We start from the raw sequence: 12180 nt of genomic DNA on the forward strand, positions 1-12180 counted from the left end.
GCGCCAATTAACAGATTGAAGGATTTTATGGTGGGATTTAAAGGAGTACTGATTTCCAGAGTTGGAGATTGGAGTGGAATCCCAGTATACTCCTAGTCTACAATGCCTGGCCCAATAGGTAACTACTGAAGAAACAAGTGATTCTGGCATACTGCCTATGAAGTTATCCTGAAAAGCAGGCAACTAAATAAAACAATGACTTTTTTAATTTAACAAAGGAAAGCCCTCAATTCCTAAAATGAGCACCTACGAACAGATATTTACAAAACCTCCAATGTGAATGCTATTCTAAAATAGTGGAAATGGGTGTAAACACAAGGAGAAAGTTGACAGATGCAGTGTAAGTTTTTAAGTTTTCCTCAGTAGAGAATAATTTGTATTAAGTTTGAAGTTTCAAAGCTAAAACATTTGCAAGTTACTTAAACATCACACTACCAAAGAGATGAAATAACATTTAATTATCTTCCAAAGTCTCCAAATTAAAGAATGACGCAGGGATAATTATTTTTATGGACTTGATTTGAAAAAAAAAAAAGGAGGACATATTCACTTTAAAATATATTTTCTCAAAAAAGGCCTGCCTGTTACAGCTTCTATTTCTAAAACTTTTGTACCAGGGCTTAGGAATATGAACACTATAATATTGTTGTACATGTAGCAAATCCTTCCCTTTTCTTACAACTAGTGTTACAAAACTTTCTTCAACACCCCTTTGCAACTTCTTCTCTGGAAAAAGGGCTTAATCACTTCAATGTTGGATTGCAAACAACTGAGTGCAAACGTTTTCTATTTCAGTTGGTTAGAAACACATAAATGTGTACATAAATATTTTAGTTCATATGGTAGCAGAAGCCAAACCCATTGAAATAGTTAATTTCGATTGGAACAAAAGAACCAGGTGACTTTTAAGACATCAGTTAAATTTTCCTAGGTAGTATGTAACCTGACGTGAGGTCCAAGTCCATAAACAGAACCGATAACTAAGATGTTCCCAAGTGACCCCCTTATAATGAGTTTTATATTAAGCCATATATTTTCCTTCACTTGGTCACATACTATACCTCAAGCTATCTATGTAGCTGACACCCACATGTGTAGAAAGAGGCAATTTCAACCCCTTGTTAAATCTCATTTCATGCATCTTTGAGAAATCCAATGTGTGCGATAATAAAGTGTATCACAGAGACAAGATTTCTTGCCAATGTATTTCTAGTGAAAATTAAAAGTGAACTTAAAAGCATATCCTAATCCCTCTGCAGGCTCACAGGCAAATATCAAAAGCAAAGAAAGGCTTTGTGTTGGAATTGTCAAACAGTTCTTCTATTCTCAGTTCCCTGGCTGTGAATTTTCCTTCCAGTGAAGATGTGAAAACACTCTCAGGCTCTCTGGCTTGTTAAGTTTCCACCTCTATGTTATTCACCCCTCTGTGATGCAACGAAGTACAGAGAGAATGACTGCATTGGTGCTTCTTCTCTGACCTTAAGAATATAAATTACAAGGATGGATGCTGTTTGTAAAAAAAAAGAGTGGTAAACTTTCAAAGTTAGCAGTTGGCCAAGAGAAACATGTCTAGCTAATGGAAATTCCCCACTGGTAGGTCTTAGGTTTCACAGGTACATTAAAATGCATTAAGGATATTCCAAGGATTTCTTGGCAGTTTGGATTTTGAGATGTTTGAGCAGAGCCCTACTGTTTCAGGAAAATGCAACAGTTTCATCTGAGACTGCAGGAATACAGAATTATATAAGGCACTGCAGAGTATGTGAGACCAAATGTTTCTGTGAACACCACTCACGATTCAGCCTCCTGCTCACCAACAAAGCACACACACATGCCAGGGGAGAGGGACAGAGTGGCTGGCTCAGGCTTTCTCTCTGCCCTTTCGAAGGAGGAGGGGGAAGAAGAGGGAGAGGGAAGGCAAAGTACCGTCTTGTCCAGGCACTGAAGGCAGTTATAAGGCTTGCAGCAGCAGTGGCCCATCCCGGCAGGCTGGCTGGCGAGGGGACCTCCTTCATTCAACGTGTCAGCGGTAATTCCTAAGGCGAGGTAATGGCTCAAACGAAAGGGGCGCGCCACCAGGAGCTGTCACAACTTCCATGTGGTCCCCTCGGCTACCTTATTTCTCCTAATAACTTCAGGAATCCAGGAGCCACAGGAACGAGAGGAGGAGGAGCGCAGAGCGGCAGGCAGCATTAGGATTCTGCTGCGGGGAGGGGGAGGGCGGGAGCCGGGAAGGGAGGGGCCGGGCGGAGGGAGGGTCACTTTGCCACTGGAATCCTCAGAGTGAGGCAAATCAATAGTCGCATAAAAATCGAGCATTTACCAGTGCCACCTCCCTAAGAGGACAGCCAGCCTGCTGTCAGCAGGGAGCCGTGCCGCTCCCACCCCTCCCGGAGCGAGCGCGGATGCGCCTGTGCGCGACGCACACACGCCTGGAGAGGGACGCAGGAACACAAAAGAAGATCCCCGTCTTCAAGGGATACTCTGGGCTGAGGACTACGGAGGGGGCTGAGAGAGACCTCGCTCTGCTCAAACACTGGCTTTCTAGTTTCCTGAGAAGGAAAAATATCTGTAGACGTGGTGGATATGGCCTTTCCTTCCATAAATTCCTCCTTTCAGGGTACTAGTTGCCTATGGGGACCACCAACTGCTCATTTTCAGATTTATGTGCCATGAACAATTTTTGTCTTGTTTGGTGAAATATTTATATTTGAAATATAATTATAAATATTTTATAAAATATTTATTTTATAATATAATAAGTATATATGAATAATTATAAATAAATTATAAATATACACAAACCATTTAAGTGGCTTAACGAATTAAAGTTGAGGTTTGGGGCAGATAGTTCTCCTGGGCATATTAGCATAAAAACCTTAGAGGACTTAATCTTTTTTGCACAATTTGTAATTTTTCAAACAGTTAAAAATCAAAAAGGGAAGGGAATAGGGGGCAAAAGTTTTTTTCAAAAGAGACTTGGTATTTAAAAATATATTTATGCAATCCTGAAAGTAAAAGATGTAAATATTTATAAGATTAACTTTATATTTCCTGATATCTCAAAGGAGAAATCCTGAAATGTATCATCTTCAGAATTATACAATTACATCTTTCTCCACAAAATTTGCCTAAGACTATAAACAGACAATAGTTGTTAAAATTAGATAATTTTACTAACTTGAGATTTTCCAAGCAGATTTTAATTAAGTTAACACTGGCCATTTAGATTTGCTTGTAGAGAGGATAACGGTATTTGGTGATCAGATAAGAACAGACTGGAATGTTTGCCCTAAACTTGAAAGAATAAGTTCAAATCTTTCTTTAAAGCTAATAGGTCAATTAGTTTAATTCTTTAAGAAGGCAATATGGCTGTACTTACCAAAATTTTATTTTATTTATTCAAATTCAATTTCTATCAAAATTTTAAATATACACTTTGACCCAACATTTCCACTTCTATCCTACAATAATCTTCACGTAAATATGCAAAGGTGTATGCATAAGGATCCTCAATTAAGCATTGTTTGTAACAGCATAAAAGTGGAAAATATCCAGATATCCAACACCTTTCCACTGTATGGAAAGATGATATATTGTTGAGTGAGAAAATAAACTTTGATAAAACACAAAGCAAAACTATACACATATATATATTTGTATATTTCTAGAATAAAGCTTTTGCAAAAATACACACTGTTCATATCAGGGCAGCTGACTCGTGGGGAATAGGAAATAGAGGTGAGGGAGCAAATTTCCACTTTTTATTCTCTTGACAGCACGTATTATTTTTATTGTTTTAAAACGAAGTGTACCAGGGGAAGGCGGCCACCACGGCCTGGGCTCTGTGACGTTGGGAGGTGCAAAGCTGCCTCTCTCTCACAAAGCTCCCTCCTTGGCAGGGAGCTTGGGCCGACCTCCCAGAGGGAGAGAAGCTCATAGTACCTTGAGCTGGAACCTGGGCTGAGAGCTGTTCCTGGGACTTTTGAAACCTTGGAAGAAAAGCTTTATATTGCAAGAAGCGGTGCCTTGGTACAACCACATTCACAGCTGCTTTGTTCACAATAGCCAAAAGGTGGAAGCAACTCAAGTGTCCATCGACGGATGAATGGATAAACAAAATGTGGTACATCCATACAATGGAATATTATTTAGCCTTAAAAAAGAAGGAAATTCTGACACATGCTACTACAGTACATGGATGAACCTTGAGGATATTATGATCAGTGAAATAAGCCAGTCACAAAAAGACAAACGCTACGTGATTCCACTAATACGAAGTACCTAGAGTAGCCAAATTAATAGAGACAGAAAGCAAATAGTGGTTGCCAGGGACTGGGGGAGTGTGGGAGCGGGGAATTGTTGTTTAATGGCTATAGAGTTTCAGTTTTGCAAGATAAAAAGAATTCTAGAGATTGGTTGCACGTAATGTGAATATAGTGAATGTCACTGAACCGTACACTTAAACGGTTGAAATGGTAAATTTTATGTCATGTCCATTTTACCGCAATTTAAGATTTAACAAGTGGTGTCTTGCATTCACCTGGAGGCAGCAGTTCTTGCACAACAGGTATCTGATCAAGTCAAGATAGAGCAAAGCCCCTATTGTGGAAGGGCCAAGGGGAATGGGGAGGCTCCAAGAAGCTAAACTTCTCCCTCTGGTGATGTAAAGCTTTCCTTGGGCAGAATTGTCTTTGTGCACCTTAGGAAACTGTTTCTTTGCAAATGAAGATCTAGGTTGCACCGTACTGGAAAAATCACTGCTTGTTCTCAGGCCACCCATGAGAGCGCTCGCCCAGGCAGGAGCCCACGGGAGACCAGGGAGAGACTGGGGAGGCCACACAAAGAACGATGGGACTCAGCTTCTCCTGTGCACAGAGGGCACTAAAGGGCACGGGCCTGGGGTGGCTCAGTCCGTCCTACACGGCATTGCTGAAATTGCACACATGGTAAGATTACTCAGAGCAAGTAACCCAGATTTTGAGAAATGCACCAATGTCCTGGAGTTGTGCATGTTTGTTTTCTTTATAAGTTAAAAAACTTCAAACATACTCAAGAACAGAGGGATAAATACAAAGGACCTTCATATACCCATTTCCACTTTCAACAGTTATCAAGATTTTGGCACATTTGTTTTATCTATCCCTTTTTTACTTTTTTCCATATATCCATCACTCAGATTCAGCAGTTATCAAGATTTTGTCACTTTATTTTCACTTGTCCCATTTCTTTTTTTCTTTGTTAAAGTATTTTAAAGCAAAGCCCTACATACTTTAGTATGCATCACTGAAAATTATGAACATTTTTACATAACCACAATGCCATTAAAACACCAAACAAAATTGACAATATATCCTTGGCATCTAATACCTAGTTCATAACCAAAGTTTCCTGGTTTCTAAAAGAAAATTATTTTACAGTTGATTTTCTTGAATCAGGAGCCAAACTAGGTCCACATATTACATTACGGGGTAAGTCTCTCAGGCCTCTCTTATCAACAGCAGTCCCCATCCCTCCCCTTCCTTTCTCTTCCATGCCATTGACTTGTTCAGGAACTGGGTTGGTTGGCTTGTAGTACGTCCCACATTTTGGATTTGCCTCTTTCCTTCCTTGTGATGTCATTTCACTTGTTCCTACATCCCTGAAAATGAAATTTAGTTCTTAAGGCTGGCTGAGATTCTGGCTCAATTTATTTGGGCAATAATAGCCCAGCTGTGATGCTGTGAGCATCATATTACATCCCATCAGGAAGCACACAATGTCTGGGAGTTCCATTTTTAGTGAAGCAATAGAAGATCAGATGTGACAACTTCATCTGCTCCATTGTAAAGTTCCCCATCAACCTTTCATCTCAAGGTTCATTGGTTAATGACTATTACCTGAATTAATTATTTCATTGGGAATTACAACATGATATTCTTATTCTATCGTCCTTTTGCATTTATTAGCTGGAATTTTTGTATAAGAAATGAATTTTTCATCATCAACTAGGATGATTTCAATTCCCCACAATACAGTTGGTACAGGAAAGATAGGATAAATACTTAATCCTTTTCTTTTAAGTGCCAATTTTCTGAATGGAGACTTGGTGTTGCAATGGTACCCAATGAGGTTGTTTGCTTTCTCTCACTTTTTCAAAACAGCATTATAAACTCATGTTTTTATGTTAATGTACACAGTGCATTTTAATCAACTGAATTCACTATCCTCTTTAGACGCTCAGTTTATCTCATCTCTGGCCAATGGGAGCACCTTCTTGTTGGTCCCTGTGTCCCTTTGACACAACTCCTTAGGCTCCATTCCTTCCTTCTGACACAACACAGTATCCTAGTCCCATCGTGGATATTTGTTGTCTTTTGAGGGCCACCTGGCAGGAGTGAGATTTCCTTGAAGGAAGTGATCTTTCTCACAGATCAAAGGTCCTTGGAAGAGGTCACTGAAGAAATCAGGATGGGGCCTTAGGATGGGGTGAGAAAGTAACAGCTCCTTCTTTTGGGGCCTTTAAAAGCAGGAAAATGCTCAATGAAACTCACTTCGAGGGAAATAAACTGGACTCTAAAACACGGTGGCAAGCCAAGGGCTAGGTAGGGAGGTACCTCTCGTAAAAATTTTCTAAGGAGTCCCCAAAGTACTTGAATATCTGAAAAAAGACTGAACTACTTGAAGACATATAGAATGGAGATTTAGATTTGGCATAAAAGGAAGCTGGGACCTCACTGTCTGATGAAATCTGGGACATTTTGGTTCCTAATATTTAAAAAAGTTTGAGGGGCTGGCCCGGTGGCGTAGAGGTTAAGTTCATACGCTCCACTTCAGTGGCCTGGGGTTCACAGGTTCAGATCCTGGGTGCGGACCTATGTACTGCTTGTCAAGCCATGCTGTGGCAGGTGTCCCACATATGAAGTAGAAGAAGATGGGCACAGATGTTAGCCCAGGGCTAATCTTACTCACCAAAAAAAAAAAAAAAGTTTGAGGTGGTTTTTATTTCTAGCATATTTCTTGCATGTTTCTTGCATTGGAGTAGGAATGAGCATTTAGAAAAGTTATATGAAGGTCTATTGGTATACCTCTTCAGAGAAAAGCTTATAAACACTCTATGTTTTGGAGCAATAACTAATAATGAACATTAACTGGTCATTAACAGATGCCAGGCACTGTGCTTAGGGCTTGCATCCAATATCTTATGTGACTCTTAAAAAACAAGTGAAATAAATCCTATTATCATCTCCATTTTGCAGATGAGAAAACTGGGGTTCAGAGATTACACAACCTGTTAAGTGTACAGAAAGCCAGGAAATGATCGAGTAGAGTCTTGAACTCAGATCAGACTTGAAAGCTTATGACCTTAGCCACAGTGCTTTATCAATTGCATTGCAATTGTTGAGGCTTTTTATTTGCAAGGCTTACAGAATTGTAAGTTTGTGTTATAACCTGGATAAGGGACCTGAGCATGTGAAATATAAAAGGGAATTCAGACATATTTATCAAACTGCCCCACATTTTCAGAACTTGGAACAAGAGCCTCTACTGCAGTGTTTTTTAATTTTTTTCTTAAGTACATTCACAAACCAATGCACAAATAACTTTAAATTGACACGGTAGAAACCATGTGCACAAGCTAATGTTAAAATGTTCAATTTTATGGTTTCATTGTCTTCCTTAAACTTGGAATTCCTCACCCATCCCCTACCCCCAGCACCCCTGTCAGACTCATGTCTCCTCCTGCTCAAACTCGACTCCCCAGTCCCAGTCAGCACCACTTCACCTCCTCTGCCTGATCCTCCCATTTGGAGTGAATTTTCTCCTTCTCTGTGATTTCATGTCATTCTGTATAGTTGCTCTTGCTAATGACATTCTGCTTCATGTAATAGTAATTGTTTACATTTGTCTTCCCCAAAATATCATGGCCTCTTTGCTATGCCATCTTCACATTCACACCCACAACACTAGCAATCTGCCTTGAGAGTAAGTCTCAATGACCGTTTCCCCAAGTGATGCGGGATGGGACCTCGGAGGAGTGGAACTAAGGGAAGGGGCTTCGTGGCAGAGGCATTTTGGTGTTTAGTGCAGTTTGTGAGCCATGGGGCCATTTGCAGGAGATCAGAGATAACAATTGTATCTCTGTTTCACTATTTATTTCAAAAGAAAACGATGAAAAATGATCATGAAAGAGCCTCTTACAAATTGTCAAGGCAACCATCTGTTTATTTTGGTTCCACCGTCCAGGCCCCTCCTTTTTCCACGCATCTAAAATATGAGCTGGAGCTTCAGCACTGGATTTTAGCAAAGAGGATAGCCAGGAAAATATGCGTAGCTTTTACCAAACACAATCCATCTAGAGATTTTAATGGGTAAGAACGGACTGGAAAGGAAAAATACCAAACAGAAATCTTTAAACTGGTCGAGATTGGTGGTTACGATGATCTGCATACAGACAATAGATGTTCTGAAATATCTTTGATGTAATAGCCAGGACTTAGAATTTAAGGGAATTATAAAAAAGAAACAAATGGCATATGCACTATTCTGTTCTCAGATACTTGTCAAAAGAGAACTATAAAAATGTCACTTTTCTGCAAATATCCAAGTAGGAAGGTTGCTACTTATGTAGGACAGTCTTTTTTTCTAGTCTGTTAGTCTTTGAAAGTACCTTTATTTCTTTTCCTTTTAAGTCAGTGACTAGGATGATTGCAGGAGAGGTATCATCTTTGTTTCTGCATTATATTCAGAAGAGTTGACTACTCTCATAAGAGAAGTCAAATTCAAAGTGATCTCTACTAGCTGGATGAATAGGTTGGACAAGATTAGATAACTGACAAGTAGAGTCAGATACAGAGAAGGGAAGCAGCTGGCAAAACTCCAAAGTGCATCTGTCTATTTGACATACACCAGATGAGAGGGAAGATCACAGTGGACCATAAGCTGAATATCAATCAACAATGTGGCTGCCATTATAAAGAAAGGATGAAAGGATGTGGCCAATCCTTACTATACTGTGATGAAGCAGTGGCCTCCCCAAAACAGACTGGGATCACTGTAGAAATGGGAGAACGTGTCACTGATCTCAGCATATGGTTTCTCACCTTTGGGAAGACTAGCCCCCAACTCCTCAGCTAGGTTAAGTTTCTCCCAGAAACCTCTACTCCTTCTTTGTAGCATTTCTTACCATGGCAATGAAATAGTTATCTGATCTGTTTCTTTAATATCATCTTCCTACTAGGTCACCAGCTCCATGAGAGCAGTGACCACATCTGCCTGTAAGGATTCAACTGTATCCTTATCACTTAGCCCAGTACCAGACACGCAGTAAGTACCAGTTGGATAAATACATTAAAGACTGAGTGGTGGGGCCGGCCCGGTGGCGTAGTGGTTAAGTTCATGTGTTCCGCTTCAGCGGCCTGGGGTTTGCAGGTTTGGATCCCTGGCACAGACCTATGCATCGCTTATTGCTTATGCAAGCCATGCTGTGGCAGGCATCCCACATATAAAGTAGAGGAGGATAGGCACGGATGTTAGCCCAGGGCTAATCTTCCTCAGCAAAAAGAGGAGGATTGGCAATGGATGTTAGCTCAGGGCTAATCTTCCTCACCAAAAAAAAAGACCGAGTGGACTTACCCTGGTTAAAGCTGAAGAACTACAGGACACAGAGACTCTACTAATATGCAACAACACAGATGTTGCTCTAACATCTGGAAGGTGTTTAAAACCCCTGAACAACAGTAATCCTTGGTGCCAATTGCAAAGATATTGTCAAACAAAGATGGAGAAAGTGCTTTGATATTCACCTGGACTTTTCTTTTGATTTGGAGCTTGGAAGAAGTACAAGATTTTAAGGGCATACCTTTCCATCATTATCTTTATGATATAAGAATGGAAGAAAGCTGACTCTCACAACCACCTTACCATTTTTCTCTCTCTTTTTCTCTTTTTCCACTGATGATAAGACCCTGGCCATCTATCTGTGTGGGTCTATCACTAAACAACATTGTTAGCAATGTTCACTCTAAATTGCCACATGTCCTCAAACCAACGATTCTATATAGCCTTTATTCTGCAGCACATACCCAGATTCCCAAATATGCTATCACATCAGGGAAGAAAATGGCAGGTGTCCCACAACTAGTGATTACATCTGATGTTTGCAAAAAGTCTACATTTACAGTGAAGGTGACCATAGTTCTTTGAAAATAATATAATGAACTATAATCTTACATATAATCCACCAGCAAATCCTGTCCGCTCTACCTTAAAAATAGATCAAGAATCTGATGACCTCTATACCTCTGCTATAAGTAGCCTGGTCCAAGCTGCCATCATATTTCACTTGGATTATGGCAACATCCTCCCAATAGATGTTCCTGTATGTACCCTTGCCCCTACCTCCAATCTATTCTCAACAAATTGGACTATGAGAAATTTTAGAAATAAAAGTCAGAGTATGTTTCTCCCCTATCCTCTATCCTCCAATGCCTTCTCTTCTTACTCAGAATGAAAACCAAAGTGCTTTCAATGGCCCTTGGTACTTCACCTCCTGTTACCTCTCTGATCTCATTATCTAGTGCTCTCCTCATCATCTACCACATTCCAGCTATGCTGGCCTTCTTGCTGTGTTTCCAACATGTCAAGTATTTTCTCCTCTCAGGCATTTTGTTCCCACTGATTCTTGTGCCTGGAATACCCTTTCTCCAGATATCCACACCTTGTTTCCTAACCACTGTCACCTTATCAGTAAGCCCTCCCATAATACCTATGTAAATTTATAGCAGACCCTCACTTACCCCAGTACTCCCTATCCCTTTTTCCTGATTTTTAACTCTCCAAATTACTTACCATAACTTGCTTATTTGTTTGTTGTTTATCTCCTCCTACTAGCATGCACTCCCACTGTAGTGTGGGGTTCTGATGGCTCTTTTGCATTCTCTACTTTGAACAGTGCCTAGCACAAGGTAGTACCGAATAAATATTTTTTGGGTTAATGAATAAATGAATGAAAACCAAAAACTAGCTCAGGTCAAAGAGAAAAGATGAAAGGTACAAATAAACATCTTAAAGAAAAAGGAGGGATATTCTACAGATACAGTAGAGATTAAAAAAGAAAAAGAAGGAAGATAATGGAATCTACCTAAGTCCACATCTCCAAACATTTCTTCAAAATCAATAAATAATAACAAGAAGAAAAAAATTGTCAGCATAAGTTAAGGATATACAATGCCTAAATTCAAAATTATTATAAGTAAAATATAAAACCCACCAAACTTCAGAAAGCAATCTCTCATACTCTTGCCCTTTCGTAAGACTTTTCTCTGAGGAAGAATGAGGTAAGAAAAACTGCAGGAAAAAGAAAAGAGCAGGGCTAGTTAGTTCACTCTAAGTAAGAAAGTCCTACAAAAGTCTCCTGGGAGAGCCACATGTGGTCTAACAAGAAGAAACTTAAAGGTATGTGTGACCTGAAGTGGCAGTATTTGAAATGAAGAGCTTCTGGGGAAGAAAAAAGGCAAAAAGGAAAGAAGAAGCACCCTATGGCAACTGGGTGGTGAAGGGAAAAGGAAAAAAGGGGGAAATTTAGGGTCCTACAAGACAAAAGAGTACCAAAAAAATCAGAGGACACAATCCCTGGCTCTACTCACCCACAAAATCCACTAAAGAATCTGGACCTGGCTGCACTGACAGAAGAAGGCACCAAGCAGGAATCTTAAAATCAGTGCAAGACTACAAAAATGAACAGAAAAAATGCATAAACAGAAACAGAGTTTTCACAAAGACTCAGAAAATAAGATCCAACACACCTCAACTGATGAAAATTGCCTCCAAGAAAACAACCATGGAGCCGAAGAAAATTATAAAAGAACACTCAAAACTGAATTAAATACACTAAAAGTAGCATTTGGAGATAAAAACAAAAGATCTTGAATGAGAAATGTAAAAACTAAGAACAAAGAACAGGAAATAATAAAAAGAGAATTACTTGAATGTCAAAATGGAAGAAAAAAGTTATCTCAGAAATGAAGATTAAAAGGTGCCCAAGGTAAGATATATTAAAATAAAAATTTAATAAGAAACATTTTAAAAGGTAGAAAAGCAACTAAGAAAATGAAAATGAGAAAAAGAAAGAAGTAAAAAGGGTCATAGAGAAAATATTGGAAATGGAAAACAGAAAAAGAAAAATTAATACTCATATTT

General features: G+C 39.4%; 1 protein-coding gene across 4 annotated transcripts in view; it reads right to left on the bottom strand.

The window, feature by feature from the left end:
- MTUS2 (microtubule associated scaffold protein 2) overlaps positions 1–12180 on the bottom strand; it is a 578912-nt gene that overhangs the window by 67294 nt on the left and 499438 nt on the right. Inside the window, exon 1 of one of the 4 annotated variants that reach the window (XM_004435293.3) lies at positions 1927–2345. The exons of the other annotated variants lie outside the window; for them this stretch is intronic. Coding sequence (XP_004435350.1) covers positions 1927–1980 — 54 coding nt within the window. The 5' untranslated portion in view covers positions 1981–2345. Of the gene's footprint in view, positions 1–1926; positions 2346–12180 lie in introns of those variants that run through there. 4 annotated transcript variants of the gene reach the window in all.

The sequence above is a fragment of the Ceratotherium simum genome, chromosome 10 (genome assembly GCF_057802395.1).
Source record: "Ceratotherium simum simum isolate JZ-2026a chromosome 10, ASM5780239v1, whole genome shotgun sequence".
Classification (NCBI taxonomy): domain Eukaryota; kingdom Metazoa; phylum Chordata; class Mammalia; order Perissodactyla; family Rhinocerotidae; genus Ceratotherium; species Ceratotherium simum.